Consider the following 17690-nt stretch of genomic DNA (forward strand, 5'->3'; position numbering starts at 1 on the left):
GGACGCAGCTGATGGAGGATGGAGGGTAGAATATGAGCTGAAGGATGTAAAGGATGTTTGTGAGAGAGAAAAAAAAGAGACCTGTAAAGGAGTGACATAAATAGAAACAGAGGGAATATATGGCCCCTTTCTGCACGAACACGACTGAGTGGGTAATGACATGGGATGTTCACCCATTCACCTCCTGGTTAATCACTTATTTGTGGGCTACATTTGCACCAAAAAGCCCTTATTTCTCTTTGTCCAAGGAGAACACACATTCCTGCGGGGAGTATTGCATGTTTTTTCTTTGACCTATGACCCTGTGCAAAACAGGAGAGGAGATCACACTGGCTGCAAGAGAAGCATGTTGGTCGCTGATGTTGTAGGTTAGTCAATATAGTTAGCATACATGGGGTTAAATGCGCTATGTATAGGCTTGTTTTCTTAATACAGCCGGCACTGAAGTGTGATAGTAGTCTGTGCTGTGTTTAAGGGCCCATTTTGCTGCTTTTAATGCATCATTTACCAGTCGCTGTTAAAGGAATTAAAAGATTATTCAAATCAAACTTCTCCCGATACTCCCAAATGACAAGAGCGTGCAAACTTTTCTTCACGAAAGCATCGGTCGGATTGTATTTCTCTTATTTATTAAAATTATATTTGTCTGATTAGCGAAGAAGTCTATATCATAAAAAGAAAGTCCTTTAATGAAATCACATTCGCAGTCAGGTGCTTGTTGTGAGTGCTGTAAGCAGACATGAGGTGAGCTGTGTGTGTGTGTGTGTGTTGTAACTGCTTTAAAAAGTATCGCGCCACTGCGGCTTCACTGTTGACCTCGAGATCTCTGCCGAGCAAACGGACCAGATTTGACGTATCGGATGTTAGCGAGTGATAACCACCTGCCAAATCATCTGAGATTACTGAATCTGAGTGTGCAAAAGCCAAATCTGTCAGCAGGGATTAGAGCACCAGATTAAATTTAATAGCATTACAGCAATCATTTTATTAATTAAATGTAATCCCTTACAAGTGCTTAAAATCATACAAATCAGGGGTCAGACAGCAAATGCTTTTGTAGAAATAGATGTTGACTCGTTATCTTAAACATTAAAAGTGATGACATGTATTTTGATTGTGGATATGATGCATATGATCATGCAGTTGATTGTAGACAAACATTTTGCACAGCGTAAAATCATGGTGTAGTCACAGTGGGTGGTAACGTCAGCTTTACAAGTTGTGCTTTGTATATACGAATACGTTTAAAACCAGATTCTATTTATATTTGGAAAAAAAGTCATCCTGAAATTGAAAGTCGTCAAAGATAACACTACTGAACTGCTGTAATTAAATTGACTAAAGTACACAGTAACGCTGTATTTTATGGGGCCATAATTTCATCGTAATTTCCCAGAAAGTTTCCTGGAAACTATAGTTTTAGGGAAAACAAATACTGACAGAGTACGTTTTCCAATAGTAAATGACTAATGAATGAACATTTATTTAGGTTTAATTTATTTCTGGAAATATACAACGTCCTACACTCTCTAAACTAACTTGACCCTACATCATCTGTAATTAGTAACAAATTACATAGATTTTTCCTGGACTTTCCTCTTTATGTCCATTTGTCCCCGTCTGGATGTCAAAGAGCGGATTTCATATTCTGGTGAGATGTAAATAAATCATGATTATTTCTGTTGCTGTTTTGCCTTTAAAATGATCAGTTCACACAAATGTGAATGTGGCATACAGAGTTTACCAAAGCATGAGATCACCACTGACCAGTTTCCCCCTCCGTCTGAATGCCGCCTCCAAATACAGAACGAAAATGTCACTTTGATTCAGTATCTATAAGTGATCTGAAAGACGTTTTGTAATTATATAAATGCACTGTTTAACTTTTTATCATGGACTTGTAATATCCTTAAAATTTGTTTTATTTTGTGAAATTATTTCTTTTTTTTGATCACGTGTGTCACATATGTTGTCCAACCCAAATTCATTACAACCCTAATGACCACCCCCCAGAAAACGTACACACCCCTGTCTTTTTTCCACAAAAGGCTGCCAGATTAAATGATGATGTTGAACTAGATCATGGGTAACAACTACTTGAACCTTGCAGTAGCAAAGTGAATTGTAACTACGTGTATGTGTCCCGCATGTATAAAATACTGTATGTACTGTATGTTGTTTCATTCATGATATTCATGAAGACAGAGAGCAAAGCACTGTGGGAGAGTGGAGGCTGAGCGGGAGGGTGGGATGAACACTGAGAACCTTTCATGTTGTAATTGTCTGTTAAGTGCATACAGTCACAAAATGTGTGGGTTGTCGGGGCCGTGAGTAATGTATGAATAAAGAATGTGCATCACCATTCAAATGTGTCTGTTGAGAGTCGTGGACGTGCAAATCTATCAGCGATGCTGCCTCAAGGATGTTGAATGAAATTATGAATGTGTTGCAGCTCAAAACAAGTTAACCAGCTCTTCATCTGCATAAACATTTTGATGGATACTTAAATTTGCCAAAATGACACAATGAAAAGGTTAAAATAAACATACATCATCAGTTTACAAAACATCCCCAAAGTCACTTTTCATTTCAGTTGAATTCTGGCACTAAGCTCATTTAATGTTTACAGCTCACTGTGTCACTGAAATGTCCAGTGAGTTTTATGTTGATAACAATCTCAGAAATTATTTATAGACATTTAAATACAGGCGTCAACACAGGAAGTGGAGTCAAGATTGAAGCTGCTGTCTAGTGAAAACCATGTGTCTCCAGTTTTGGTGATTTGGATTTTTTTCTTTAATAAACTAAAGGATCAAATGTTCCTTTATGGGAATGAGAAAATCTCTTAATTCTTAAGATAAATGAATAATTCCAAGATCCATTAGGTTATCTAAGAAATGCATTGACACAAAGCTGGAAACAGGGACTCTTTGACATGTGGACACTTCTATTAAGGTCACAGCAGCTGATTTTAAATCTAATGTTAAAGCCTTTAATCAGAATCAGAATCAGAAATACTTTATAAAATTGTACAGTACCGGTGCTCCCATTCAAGAGTAAAGTAGCATAATTTAGAACTAAAAATAAGAAATAGAAAATAAAAAATATACACATTTACAGTATTTAAGTGAACAATGAGGTAAAAAAAAATATATACAATAACAATGTATATGTATGTATGTATATGTATGTATGTGTTGCACTGAAGTGTATGACTATTTATTAATTTAAGTATTGCGCTCACATGGTAAAATTTTAAAATAAACCAACGCATAAAACTGTGTTCAATTGAGTTTCCACAAACTAATGTTGTCAATTTCTTCTTCATTCCCCAGATGTAGGCGATGATCCGATGATGGAAGGAAACTCACATCACTACTATCCAGTCACTAACTAATGCAGGCCTAAACACAGTGAACACTTGGGTGGAAACGCTTTGGCCGTGTTTGCGAACACACTTTCACTTCTGTTTTGAGCTCGAAGGAGGAAGTGGGCCACAGCGGCTGCTGCGTTTTACACAACACTTGTTCTTTTACTGCAGGTGAGTTTGATAACATTGAACTGCATCGACTGTATTCAGATGAAACATGTCTGTGTGTCATAGATCCGGTTTAAAATGATCGATCGACTGTTTATGGGAGGTTTGTCCGGCCCATGAGGGATTACTTTTGCTTTCTGTTCGGTGCTTTTTCCATCTGACAGAACATTTCTTGCAGGATTTTGACAATCAGACACATGGTAGTTCTGGATGTGGACTCATGTGGACAGTCTTTGCTGTGATGTTTACATGATGCGTGTTGTTTTCTAAACATTTATTCATCGAGGTGAAAATGAAACTAACCCCTTCGATTATTTGAACTAAAGGAGGGAGGAGGATATACACTTAGGATATGCGGCAAATTGATTTTTCACAACCTGGCAAGCCAAAATCTGTCTTTATTAATGGTTTATTACTGATCCATAAAGCATCTCTTTAGTAGAAAACCCACTTGGTTCAATTCATAATCTCTTTATAACCCTTGGAAGATAAATCACATGTACTTTGTCTCACCATCTTAAATGTGAAGGTTTCACATTCAGGCACATGTTTTGTGACATCTGATCAGAGTATTTCGTATTTTCCATTTTTTGCTACTTTATATTTCTACTCTGCTACATTTCAGAGGGAAATGTTGCGCTATTTACTCTACTGCAATATCTGACAGATACGTGTTACTTCTCACATTAAGATGTTACATAAAATAGTATGGTGATCTTATGAAAAACATTATTAAACTGTAAACCAGTGGATCCCAATATTGTGTCTAGTCGGGGCCCCTCCTGACTTTTGAGTTGTTTATGAGTTGTTAGACTAATAAACTTCTTACATGGTTCCATTAAAGGCTTAAAATGTCTAATATGTCACGAAGGAACAAAGATTAGAGATAAGTCCAAAGAATTGAACACTACCATGCTGTATATAAAGAGATAAAACTAGCTACTACTCAACTAGCAACAACAGTTAAGTGGTGCTTACATATTGTTGCAGCAGTATTAACAATCTAATAATGTAATATATTATAATATATCAATTGCATGTGCCTTTATTTCTGAAGAACTTACTTTTGATAGTTTAGGTACATTTAGCTGATAATACTTCTGCACTTACATGATATTTTTAATGCAAAACCTTTACTTGTAATGGAGTATTTTTACGTTGTTGTATTGAAACACATTTCACTCAAGTATGCCTTATTAGAAAACTCTATCATGATATCTAATCATGGTGCTGCATCCTCTGGTGTGTTTGGAGAGTCCACCCTCCGTCATGTCTGCAGTCACATCCAGCCTGTCCAAAGATCAGCAGAAGAAGCTGCTGTCTCTCCTCGGTCATGTCAGACTCCACCTGCTCTACAAAGCCAGCGTCCACGACTTCACTGCTGCTGCTTTCCACAGCCACTGTGACAAACAGGGGCCCACCGTCATCGTCGCCTACAACGCTGCTGGGTTCGTCTTCGGGGCTTACACCTCTAAAGACTACACCCAGAGCGGAGAGGGCGTCAACGACAAGGAGGCCTTCCTCTACAGCATCAGTGCAGACAGAAAGGAGCCACTGAGGTGGCAGGTATCAGCGGAGCAGTGTGCTTTCATAGATGGAGGCACCGGTCCGAATTATGATGCTTTGGAGTTCCTGCATGGGGACAAACCTGAGTTCCAGTCCAAACCTGGGACAAGCTTCAAGTTCGAGGCTGCAGCGATGCACGGAGAAGACCTGGCACTGACTGAGTTTGAAGTGTATCGAGTTGAAGGTGTGTGATGTTAAGCACTTTATCTCATCAACTATATGTTTTATATTTTATCTACATACTTTCAGACAATCTTTTAAGTACATAATTGGTCTTTTTATACTAAGAATGGCTTAGTTTTATTAAAATGGACTGTAGTAAATTAATTTTGAATGTTAGAATAATATAAGACGTCATCATACAATGCATTTATTTTCCACATGCAGGCTTGGGAGAGCTCCTGGAGAAACCCTGGAGGAACATCCAGTGGACTCCTGAGTATGTAGAAATCTTTGGCAACCTTTGGACTTGTTGTTGACTTCCAGTGGTTTAACTGCTCACCTTGCTGCAGTGATGTAGAAGTGAACTCCAGGGTGTGTAGGTGCATTGTGACGTCACTGTAAATGTTTATATTGTTTCTGTTCCCTTCAGGAGAAAGCAGCAGTTACTGAAGGTCATTCTGGGCTATAAGCCTGACATCAAAACAATTCATCAAGCCCGGGTGTTGTTGGTGGGACCTGTCGGGGCCGGCAAGTCCACCTTCTTCAACTCCATCAACTCAATGTTTCGAGGCAACATGACATGCCAGGCCATCGCTGGAACAGCGGACAAGAGTGTGACCACTCAGGTGCTGGCACAAGTTTGACTCTCTGTGGTACTCTGCTGAAAGTCAGATCGCAACCAGGGTTAGCAGCAACCAAACAGCATGAAAAAAGACAACATTTGAAAAACTTACATTTTGTAGGTCATATGCAGTGGTGCAAAGTGCATACTCAAGTGCAATTTTGAGGTACTTTACTTGAGTATTTCCATTTTGTACTACTTTATACTTGTACTCTACTACATCTCAGAGGCATATATTGTTCTTTTTACTCCACTATATTAGTTTGACAGCTTTAATTATTAGTCAGTGGTTAGTAGATGAAGATTTTACATAAAAAACAAAAATAAGTAAGCATATAGGATACATTGTTCAAAATGAAGCCTGGTGATTTCCAACCTTTTTGGCTGTGTTACATAAAATCAGTGTATAGTTGTGTCTCATTGTCATGTTTCAGATGTCTCTGAGTTGTTGTCAAGTTCAAGAGACATTTCCCCTCTAAACTCTTCAGATGGTTTCATTTAAATCCAACATGTCACCAAACAAAAGACTAGAGAAAAAGTCAGAAATATGAATACAGATTAGTGTAGCAGAACTTTTTTTTTTCTTCTTTTCTCTCCCATTAATCATCTCATGACCCCTCTGATTTATCTGGTGACCCTTTGGAGGGGCACAGGACTGAACTAGCTAACTGTATATAAAGTAGTTAAAACTAGCTCCACCTCCACCTGCTACTTCAGTAAAACGCTGCTTACACATTGATGCATCAGTATCAACAATCTAATGGTGTCATAGAATCATATATCAGTACATTTTACTGCAGAACCACTACTTTTACTTTGATACTTCAAGTACATTTTACTGTTTACGTGTGTTTATATTAATGTATTGGTACTTTTACTTAAGTAAAGGATCTGAATACTTCTTCCACCACTGGACATATGAAGGTTTCCAGTCCTTGCCTGCTTGTACTATGAATATAAAACTGTCCACATGCTCTGATTATACAGTTTGTCCCAGTAAATTACATTTCATGTCTCTTCTCTAGTACCGCACCTACACCATCAAGGCAGGGAAAGGCGGAGGAGTTGTCCCTCTGATCCTGTGTGACACAATGGGGCTGGAAGAAAAAGCCGATGCTGGTTTGGACATTGAGGACTTGGTCAACATCTACAAGGGTCACATAAAGGATCGCTACCAGGTCTCCTATTTAATTACATCTTCACGTAACTGATTTAGTGTTAAGATTTTGCTTTATTGAGGGATTAATAACGAATGACTCCGCCTCCTGCTTTATTTGTTCCTCAGTTCAACCCCTCCAATCCTCTTGTGGTAGATGCTCCTGGCTATAAGATGCAGGTGACTCTGAACGACGTGATTCACTGTGTGGTTTATGTGGTCGACACCTGCAAGGCCTCTCTCCTCTCCCAGAAAATGCTGGACAAGTTCTCCGCCATCCGGAAAAGGGCCAACCAGCTGGGTTAGCAGTATAATAATGTTATTTTCAGAATGGTTTATATATATGTAAAAATTGCTAAATGAATGTTACGTATATACATACTTCTTTTTCTTTTAGTTTTCATATATGTATGTTCTGGTTCTGATCTCTCTCCACTTCTGATCCTTTATAGGAATTCCTCAGATTCTGCTGATGACTAAAGTAGATGAGGCCTGTCCCCTGGTGGCAGAGGACCTAAAGAATGTTTACCACAGCGTTTACATCCAGAAGAAGGTGACTTTTTGTTTTACACCCATGTGACCTCCACAGGAAATCATAGTGGGAACAATGATGCTGTTATCACTGAGGTAGGTATTGATAACTTCATCCATGTACCTTTTTTTTTGCTGTCTTTCAGGCCCGGGAGTTGAGTGAGTCTCTGGGCATCCCCTTGTCCTGCGTGCTGCCGGTGAAGAACTACAGTGAGGCGCTGGACCTGGACCAGGATTCTGACATACTGCTGTTGACTGCTGTGTCCCAGATGCTTAACTACGCAGACAGCTTCTTTGAGAACCAGGTCATTGAGGAGCAGGAGGTGAATGATCAGCTGGAGCTCTACATATCCAATGATCAGACCCGCCCAAATCTTACTAATTCTAACTAATGAGTCAGTTGATCAAATGTATTCACTGAATATGGTTCAGCATGGTTCAATTCCAATTCCACGACAACTGGGTAAACTCTATCTGCTGATGAAGATCATGTAATTTGATCAAAAGCTCTAGAACAGCTATTAAATTAACCTTGCTAACCTTTCATACTTGTTGCAGTCATTTGGATGTATTGACTCTTTCACATGTGACCACAACTTCTTGTTGTCGTAAAGTTACAAAATTAAAAGAAATGAATAAAGGTCTTTGCTTGCATGAACGTCCTGCTCGAACATGTGACTGTTTAAAACTTTCAGTTTTACAACAGTACTAAAGACTTTTCTTTCCCCCAGTCAGCCACCAGATGTCAGTCATAATTTCATAATCGCTTGTGTTCAGTTATAGAAACTTGGGATGTTATGAAAAGATGAGCAGCTCATGTTGCTCAGCTGCATCTCCTCCAACATATTAAAGAGGTTTATTTTTGATTGGTTGATTTGATTTGATTGATCATATATTTTTATGCACTGTGATGTCACGTAGATCACCCAGTCAGAATGACAAAGCAAATGTACTTTCGTGTTGTGTAAAATCATCACTCCATGTAACCACACAAACAAACCAGCCGTCCACACGACAAAGAGAGACGTTGGATTCCTTTGGAGCCAATTGCAAAACTCGTGTAGTTTCGGTGCCGCCCTCCTCTCAGCTCCGGTATAAAGAGTGTGTCGCAACGTTGCCAACAACAAACGCTCCTGCAGAGCCTGGACACGCTGAGGGAGGACGCAAACCAGCGGACTGCTACCACGCTTCTCTCACTGGGATTCATTTTTGATCTGCAAACATGATTCCAGAAGAAAGCTTTGGGTCCATCGAGAACAGGTGAGATTTGTTGCTCGGTTTTTCTGCACTTTGCCTGGTTTAGCGGTCGTTTTCTGTTTCTGCTTGAGCCATGTGGATGAAGATCATGTGCTGGACAGGAATGCATTTCGTCCTTTGAACCTTGCATTGCCTGAACTGCTGAGGCTGATGAAGTAAAATCCACACTTTGAGCTTGGATTTACGACTTTATCCGGCTGGAGTGCAGAGGTTTTCACCACCAAATACTGGATATCTTAGTGCCAGAACTGCTGCCATCTTTGTAAACAGTTTGACAACATGTATGCATAATTCAAATTTAAAAGGTGGTGCATAAATAATTTTGGAGTTTTAAAACACATAACCTCCATTATTCCTCATTATTATAGGACTTGAAGAGCAATACTGTGCATGCATGTTGCACAGCCTGCAGGAAGGCTGCATGTGGACAATACAATATATATTTATATTAGACTTAAATCATAGTTCCTCTGTATTTAATCAAAGTCGTCCACATGCAACATAGCTGCTGAAACTGGTGTGACTGGAGGATGTATTATATAAATAACTTCTGATGGCTTTTTATCTGACTTTTCTTGGACTTTTGCATTACTTAGATGTGTTCTAACAACATTTAATTAAAGTGATTAATGCAATAATGGACCCATTTATTAAAGAACAGCAGCAGATCTATGCCATGACCAGTTTTTATTTTTAAATTTCAGAATGCAAAAGGTTAATTGCTCTGTCTGTCCCTGTCAGGATGCAGTCTGTAGGTCTGGCTCTGGAGGAGTTGCTGGTGACGGCTCAGAAACAAGACTGCCTGACCGTTGGCATCTATGAATCCGCTAAACTTCTTAATGTGTGAGTTGAAACTATTAAGTTTGGCTTCACAAATGCCCATAGAAGTTTAGAACACACACACACACACACACACACACACACACACACACACACACATTTCAGAGAATAACTTCCATCCCAGACATGTACAAGTGTCTGCCTAAAACTCATCCTTTTCTCATTTTCCTCCTCAGAGACCCAGACAGTGTGGTCCTGTGCGTCCTGGCGGCTGACGATGCAGACGACGTGGCGCTGCAGATCCACTTCACCCTGCTACAGTCCTTCTGCTGCGACAGCGGCCTTACCATCCTGCGAGTCTCAGGAGTTCAGCGGCTCCAGCGGCTGCTGGGTGCTGTGGATGCCAACAGAAACCAGGAAGAGCACGGAGACCTCCACTGCATGCTGGTTACGGTGTGTTGACTCAGCACAACAGCTCTCTCTTATGTAACTGAAAGGCCAAAGTGGAAGTGTATTATTACAGATTATTTTCATGCAGTAGCTAAAATGTTGCTTCTCACTCTTGGCAGTATGTGAGGGAACTTATGGCACTTTTCAACTCTTTCTCATGATTTTATTTTGTGAATTGTAAAAAGCTTTCTGCAGACCAGATTGACCTGAATGCCTGAACATGAATTTGATGTTGTGTTTGTTTCCCGGGCAGAACCCCCAGGCCGACCACTGCAGGCTACAAGAGGTGGGGACCTACTGCCAGGAGAGCCGACGCCTTAACCAGTGGGTGCCTGAACTGGTCCTGCAGGAACGCTGAAGGGTCTGGCACCCACTAACGCCAACAAACACAGGAGCTTTCTGGGTTCAGATACTGATGAACTGAAGGATCCGTTGTTGCTCGTGCCGGGTTGGTCCGACTGAGTGAACTGGGACGGGGTATCCCGACTGATGCCAAGCAGGGACCAAGGACTCCCATTCAGGGACGAGTGAAACAGTCAGAGTGGAGACGGGTTTACAAAATCTGTTTTGTGCAAAAGATACAGACAGAAAAGCAGATTCCCAACCCCAACCAGGACACATTGTTTTTACATTTTACAGTAAAACTAGATCTAAGCTTCTATTTTGGGCTTCTGTTTGGCTACTTACAATTTTTATGGGGTGTGACAACCTAAGAGAAGTAGTAGCATTAACAGAAACATGTCCACACCCCAACTTGTACCTGGAAGACCTGTGTGTTTCTATGAAGTGGACAGGAATGCTGTAATGAAACTATGCCCAACATTCCTGTGTATTCTGACATGGGAGAGTCCTTGGAGAGAAGGTGTGTGTGAATGTGTGGTATGCGTGGACAATACTTGGGTCTTTCTTTAGAAAAAGACTGGGCGTGCAGCGTGTGCGTTCTTGAAATGAGCAGCTGAACCTGCGGAGGAATCGTCACCATGGAAACTGAAATGGAAATGATGTTCGAGTTAAAGTCACACAGGATTTATTGGCCAAAGGAAATTGCAAAAAGGGGCGCAGAACATGATGTTTTTGGTCAAAGGAGGATACAGAATGAGCAGCATAACAAACTGTCTGATCTAATTGAGGCGGGGGGGGGGGGGCTCGGCTGTAAATTCTCATTGTGCTGCAAAAGAAACCCCAGTTAATATCTTTGTGCCTTCAGGAGTGCTGCTTTTTTGATGAAATGCTGTTAAACTAATATGAACCCACAATACTACAGCAGTAATTTATTGATTGTATCAGTTGTTTGTGCATATATTTATGGTCTAATTTTGTGCTCTAAGTCAATAAATTATTGTATTCATAACTGACTCACTGGCTTTATGAAGACGTTTGTGTACACATTTCAAAACAAAAGCCTTGTATGCGTCATGGAACTAGAACTATAGTAGAGTGACGCATCTACAGTTTACGTTTGGGCTGAAGTAATGGAAAAAAACGTGCACTCGGGGCAAAGTCTTTGTCGGTGACAGGGCCTCTCAAACTGGCTGGCAAGCTTTCTTGTTGTTAAACGTCAGTCAGAGAGAGAAACTGGGGTGGAAACAGAAACTCTTTGTGTTTGGAAAAAACAGGCAAAACAAGCTGATGCAGACCTACTGTCCATACAAGTCAAGAAGCTGGCGGTGGCTGGAGCTGCAGGAAAGATGCAAGTTGCCTGTTAAAACTTTTAATTTCTCCCAAGCCCTTTGCATTCTAGTTTTGTACATGTTTTTTTTTTTGTCACAATTTGCAGTTAAACCTGCAGTTGCATGTTTCAGAGCCTAAGCATGTGCAAATTAGTCTTGGTGTAACCCCACCCACATGATCAGGTAGCAAGATGTTCCTGCAACACGGTACAAGTGGTTTATCCTCCCCTCTGCCCTCCTTTCACTCTGTTTTGCTCCCAGCTCCACCCTCCACTCTCACATGTCTGTACACAGCTCAGACTGCAGAGCAGAGGAGTGGGAACATTCAGGCACATGGACCTCCCATTTGTTTATTATCAGCTGGACAGGGGAGTGACTGGTGAGGGGACTGTCCTCTGATTGGCTGTGGATCATCCACCCTAAATATGATTGGCTTTGACTTGCAGGGGAGGATAGGTGGGGCTATTATTTGAAACTTGGAGGAGACTCGTGACTGTTGAAGCAGTGCTTCAAAGAGCACAGAGACTCTGACAATGTAACAATGACATTTCTGTCAAATTACCAAGTATACTCTTTGTTTACTCTGTTTGGTGCAGCAGGTTTTCATGTTTGTACTGCACACCATGCACCTATTCGGCCAGACAGCATGTGTGTCCACGTGCGTTGTGTATCTTTATCTTTACAATCAGTGTGAGAAAAAGCCAGACCCTCCTATGCAGACAGCACAAAAACAAAAACAAAAATACAGAAAATTAAATCGTTAAACTGCAGATTAATAATTAACAAGAGTGAAAAATATACAGCCATGCCGGCGGGCGGCTCTGTGAGACTGTACTTATGCCGTGTTCATGTCATATCGGAATTATATAATTGCATTAACTTCAACTTCCATGTCATACACTACAACTGGGAAACTCAGATATATCATATATCACACATAGCACTCACTAATATGGAAGTGCCAGAAAACCAAACAAGTATGGATACCTCACATCAGTTAATGGTCGTCGCCCAAACCCAAATTGAATGGCGATTTCTCATTGCACAGTAGTTTAATAGTCACATGGCCAATGCTAACATGCTGATGTTTAATAGGTATAATATTTACCATCTTTGTATAGCATGTAAGCATGCTGACAACTGCGAATTAGCAGTAAACACAAAGCACAGCTGAGGCTGATGGGAGTGTCATTAGTTTTACAGGTATTTGGTCATAAACTACTGGACAAATTTCATTTTTGACCAGATGATGGCGCAAGATGAAAAGTCAGAGGTCATTGGGATTCATCCTCTGGAAACCATGCATGTCTGTATCATAATCATAATCATAAATACATAAATCCCGAGGGGAAATTACACTGTACTGTATTTCAGACATTGCATCCAATAGTTGTTTAGGGATTTCAGTCTGAACCAAAGCGGCGGACTGACCTACAGAAAGCCAGCATGGCTAAAAATAAAAATTACACAAGAGCATGTGTCATTATATCATCTTTTTATTAATGTTATCTACTTCTCAATATCATCTTTTTAACAGCAATATCCACAAAATATTAACAGTGTGCAAGAAAACATGAGTTATGGCACATCAGAGAACAGTTACAAAAAATAGATATATTTTCTTCATAATCAATCAAGGCAAAAAGATACATATACTGTATGCATACACAGGAGATCAGAACACAAAAGATGAGTCTCGGGAAGGGCTCAGAGCCGATTCAGTGATGTTTGATTTCAAAGTCCACCAGTGAGGAGCCTCAACTCTCCCCACCTGACCAGAAATTACTTTCACCGGGGCTCGCTTTGTGTCACAACACCAGTGGATTTCCAACTCGAGCCAAGTGTGTTCTACTTTAACACTGTTCATTCTGTTGATCTGATAACCCCAAGACCAGCATTAACACAATATACGCCACTATAAGGCAAACTAACAACCAACCAATCAGACAAACTGTCAGCCAAACCAGCGATCCAGGCCGGCTGTATCTGATTGTAAGCCCAACCAGCTATGGAATGATTGAAAAAAACAATAATGATTAAAAAATAGCATCTGTCAAACATCTCCAGGACAACATCAGTGTGTGTCTGTGTATGTGCTGATATGTATTCATGCTTATTTTATGTTGTGTGAATCTTTTGCAGTTGTAAACCTCTGACTTTAGCGGCTCCTCACGAAGAAACAAGGAACTGCCTTTCCTTTTCCTAAACACTAACAATGAATCCATTTTTAAATCAATCTTACAAAAAGTAAACTCAAGTAAACTCATCCCAGATCAGTAATTCTGAGTTACTTCCTACCTGCCACTGCAGTTTGCACTCAGATTTCTGTTTGTATAGTTATTATATTTCTTCAGCTGGTTCCTTATTTTTATTTGTATGAAAGATCACCTTTCATATCAGCCTAAATCAGGTCTAACTATCTCTTCAATTATCTCTACAGATCAGATGAAATCATTTATTTAATTTAAAAGGAACAATTTGACAATTTGGGAAATACTTGTAATGGATTAATTGGCCAGGTTAGCTTTTCAGCCTTTAAGCTAAGCTAAGCTAAGCTAACCAGCTGGTGGCTTTAGCTTTGTATTGAGAGGACATGAGAGTGGTATCGATCCTCTCTTCAAAAAGCGAATAAGCGTATTTCCCAAAATGTCAAACTATTCCTTTAGGTCTCGAAGGCTTAAATGAGTGGTGAAAATAAACTGCAGCTAATAAAATGTAGCTGAGTCAGGCACAGATAGAGCTAAACAGAAAAAAGAAATTATTTCAAAAGGTGAATTTGTCAGCATTGGGACTATTGTTGGGGTTATTATTGGTCATCACATGAAAATAGCTTCCCACACTTAAACTGAACAAATTTGGCTTGTGACAGGATCCTTTTTTTACACCAGAATGTGCGCACTAACCTCCGCCTGACAAAAAGAGCGAGAGAGTGGAGGCCATACACGCTGTCCTGACTCACACAGCGTCACATGACCTCTCCTCCGGTCAGACTCACCCTGACCTGGAATTGCGGGGCTGCAGTACTGTAACATTACTATGTGACACTCTGCACAGCACAGGAGGCACTGTGTGTTCTTACACACTGTGTCTCTCCCACAAATACACACTCACAAATGCACAAAGACCACACACACGCACCTCTGTTTTTTGTTTTTTTTCTTCTCCGCCTACTGCTCTGCCAAATCACCCTTTTTGGCACTAGCTAACACTAGCACCCGACACCCCCCCCATACACATACACACACACGCACATGCACTCTCACACACTCTCTCTCACACACACACACACACACACACACACACACACACACACACACACACACACACACACACACACACACACACCCTCAGCCCTCTCTCCAGCTCCGGCTCTCTCTGTGCTTTGGGAACGGCCTGCTCTGTCTGTTTGGAACAAAGGCAAATGAGAGATGACGCAGGGCTTTGTATCAGAAACCATCGCCTACAGTGAACAAGCAGTGATGTTAATTAGCAATTTAACCTTGATTTGAATTGTAAAGTTTTATCCCCGAAAGAAATAGTTTACACATTTTTGGCAATATGCTTATCCACTTTCTTGATGAGAAGATTGAGATCAGCCTCGGGTCTGTATGGTAAATATGGAGCTAAAGCCAGCAGCCAGTTAGCTTAGCTTTGCATAAAGACTAGAAACAGGGGGGAATATATAGCCTGGCTACAATCATAATACAATCTGCCTACCAACACCTCTAAAGCTCAACTCCTCATACAGATTAAACAAATTAGATCTAACATGTTAATTACTGAGCTTTACAGGTGCTGGTAGGTTGATTTTGATATCCTTGGACAGTGCCAGGCCAGCTGTTAAGCTAAGCTAAGCTAAGCTAACCTGCTGCTAACTATTCCTTTAAAGACAAGTTGACAAATTGGTCGAGGGGGCCTTTAAATGTTTTTAAAAAAAAAAAACACATTCAGGACTAAATACAACACTAAATCAATTTCCAATATGGGTATTTTTGCAAATTGTCCCCAGTGGACGGTCTGCCTTTCAAACTGTGGATGTTCACCACCTCCAAAAAAACTCCTGACTCTCAAAAGTCGGTGTAGCAGGTGGCTTATATTGACCTAGAGATTAGAGAACAGAAAAGCAGTGGGTTCAACTCCCCTGACAGTCCATCAGCAGCCATAAGTCCTGTCCAAATGACTCCACCCTGCTCTGTCACTGACAAAAGCCTCGGCTAAATGCTCACATGTAAATATGATGGCACAAAGCTCCCTTCTTTCAGCAATTAACCGTCAAAAGCAGCTCTCAATGCCCGAGCCTTAACAACTGCAAGAGAGAGTGTGTGTTATGTGTATAAGTGTGTGTTGTCCTAGTCGCCCACCAAAACCAGCACTTGAGAAAAAGTTGTGGGCCGCTCTGGTGTTACAGGATAGATCAGGAGGTTGGTTTTGGCCACTGGAATGAGGTCCGATGTTGATTCATCCTCTAACAGGATATGATCCTAAACCTAACAGGGCTTTTATCTTTCTATCTTCCATTATTCTGATATATCCTCATCTGGTGTTTGTGTTTGTATCTGTGGTTAAAACCATCCCCCGCTATCACAAGCCTCTAAAACCTGAATGACAAAAAGAAAAAAAATAAATGAAGACAGACATGATTCTGACTGACAGAACAGAATAAGTAGTACTAAAAAATCCAACATCCACAGAGGGGAGATTCTGTGTTTAGATTTTTGTATCTTACAAACACTGTACAGGGTAATACTCAACTGACCAGGTTCCATGGACTCCATAGAAAGAAGAAACTCAAAAATAAACCCAAAACAGCTACTCTTCAACTTATCACTTCTGCACGTCTGAAAGAAAGTTTATACACTTAGTTTGTTTCTCTTGACTTCATTTTTTTTTCACTTCTTCATCTTCAGTTTTTACAATCAAGTTTGGTTTGTCAGAGAGGAGGAGCATTGTGGAGGAGAGGAGGAAAGAGGAAACTCCAGCCCCTTGACCAGTTTCAGCTCACGTTGAAGCAAGCTCTTCTACTGGGGAGACTGGGAACTTTAAAGACGGGTAAAACCAGGTAATATTTATTCTAATCTGATTTAAATCCAAAATTATTATTCATGAAAACAAGACGTATTCCCCTTCTCTACTGTAGAGGCAAACACAACAAACACCTCCATCTTTGCACTATCCAATGCAATATATCTGTTCTTTTCCTACCATTAACATTATAAAACTGCCAATTGAAAGAATCGAACATGAGTGGAGAAGGTAGGAAAGGAAGAACTTCATTTTCACTTTTTGGGACAGCTTCACTTTTACTTTTTAAGTTTGGGTTTTCTCCTCCAGCCTTGCAGTCCTTGCAGACTGATTCTCGGGTGTGGTCGGTCTGCGACCTTGCCCTCTCTCAGGGTAAAGCACAGGGAGGCTTGATGTACAGTAGAAACTTTTTGTTTAAGATCCTAGCAGGTATCTGGTTAGGTATTACCTCTGGCTCACAACCAGATCTCCGTCGTTTCATTAGCATTTAACGTCAGACAGGAAAAGTAACCGGATCAGCCAGGGGCAACACCTATGTCAAAGCAAAACAATCAAATAAAAAAAAGTACAGTATTATCTTATCTGTTAAGTAATGTTTAAACAAAATATCAAAACGTACATTGATTTCACAAACAAGTATTTCTTAAGAAAAATGCAGTAAACGTCCAGGGTTAATAGCTTGAGTTCTGTGTAGAGCAGTTCACTATGTTCCCCTCATAGGTGCAGATCTGAGGTCAGCTTAGACATCGATTTCAACCAAACAGCAGCCGTAATGAACTGCAGTGGAATCGGTGACAGCAGATCAGCATCTAGAGACGACTTTCTGTACAGGTTGGCACAGCTGGAGGTTTGGCCAAAGGCTGCAGACGGCCATAGTGAGGCCACAGGCAGAGAAGGTCTGTTGAAACGGGTTTGGGTGGGAACATGCTAGCCCAA

The 17690-nt window shown here is 40.6% G+C and overlaps 2 protein-coding genes across 2 annotated transcripts; both read left to right on the top strand.

Moving 5' to 3' along the window:
* The first annotated feature begins 3465 nt into the window (after positions 1 to 3465).
* On the top strand, positions 3466 to 8441 carry ifi44c2 (interferon induced protein 44c2). The gene is made up of 8 exons (XM_070919962.1): positions 3466 to 3541; positions 4793 to 5288; positions 5492 to 5543; positions 5697 to 5892; positions 6914 to 7066; positions 7174 to 7345; positions 7497 to 7597; positions 7722 to 8441. The coding sequence occupies exons 2-8, from the start codon at positions 4808 to 4810 to the stop codon at positions 7965 to 7967; spliced, it is 1401 nt and encodes a 466-aa protein (XP_070776063.1). The 5' UTR covers positions 3466 to 3541; positions 4793 to 4807; the 3' UTR covers positions 7968 to 8441.
* Positions 8442 to 8715: 274 nt separating this feature from the next.
* LOC139297290 (growth arrest and DNA damage-inducible protein GADD45 beta-like) lies at positions 8716 to 11413 on the top strand. The gene is made up of 4 exons (XM_070919893.1): positions 8716 to 8835; positions 9574 to 9675; positions 9849 to 10065; positions 10316 to 11413. The coding sequence occupies exons 1-4, from the start codon at positions 8798 to 8800 to the stop codon at positions 10418 to 10420; spliced, it is 462 nt and encodes a 153-aa protein (XP_070775994.1). The 5' UTR covers positions 8716 to 8797; the 3' UTR covers positions 10421 to 11413.
* The last annotated feature ends 6277 nt before the right edge of the window (positions 11414 to 17690 follow it).

Source organism: Enoplosus armatus, chromosome 15 (assembly GCF_043641665.1).
Source record: "Enoplosus armatus isolate fEnoArm2 chromosome 15, fEnoArm2.hap1, whole genome shotgun sequence".
NCBI lineage: Eukaryota > Metazoa > Chordata > Actinopteri > Centrarchiformes > Enoplosidae > Enoplosus > Enoplosus armatus.

Bases quoted from the DNA above. Each gene is read 5' to 3' on its own strand.
- ifi44c2 (XM_070919962.1), top strand. From the start codon at position 4,808: ATGTCTGCAGTCACATCCAGCCTGTCCAAAGATCAGCAGAAGAAGCTG. The intron at 5,289-5,491 runs GTGTGTGATGTT...TTCCACATGCAG, and splicing joins TGAAGTGTATCGAGTTGAAG to GCTTGGGAGAGCTCCTGGAG. The intron at 5,893-6,913 runs GTGCTGGCACAA...TCTCTTCTCTAG, and splicing joins ACAAGAGTGTGACCACTCAG to TACCGCACCTACACCATCAA.
- LOC139297290 (XM_070919893.1), top strand. From the start codon at position 8,798: ATGATTCCAGAAGAAAGCTTTGGGTCCATCGAGAACAG. The intron at 8,836-9,573 runs GTGAGATTTGTT...TGTCCCTGTCAG, and splicing joins TTTGGGTCCATCGAGAACAG to GATGCAGTCTGTAGGTCTGG. The intron at 9,676-9,848 runs GTGAGTTGAAAC...TTTCCTCCTCAG, and splicing joins TCCGCTAAACTTCTTAATGT to AGACCCAGACAGTGTGGTCC.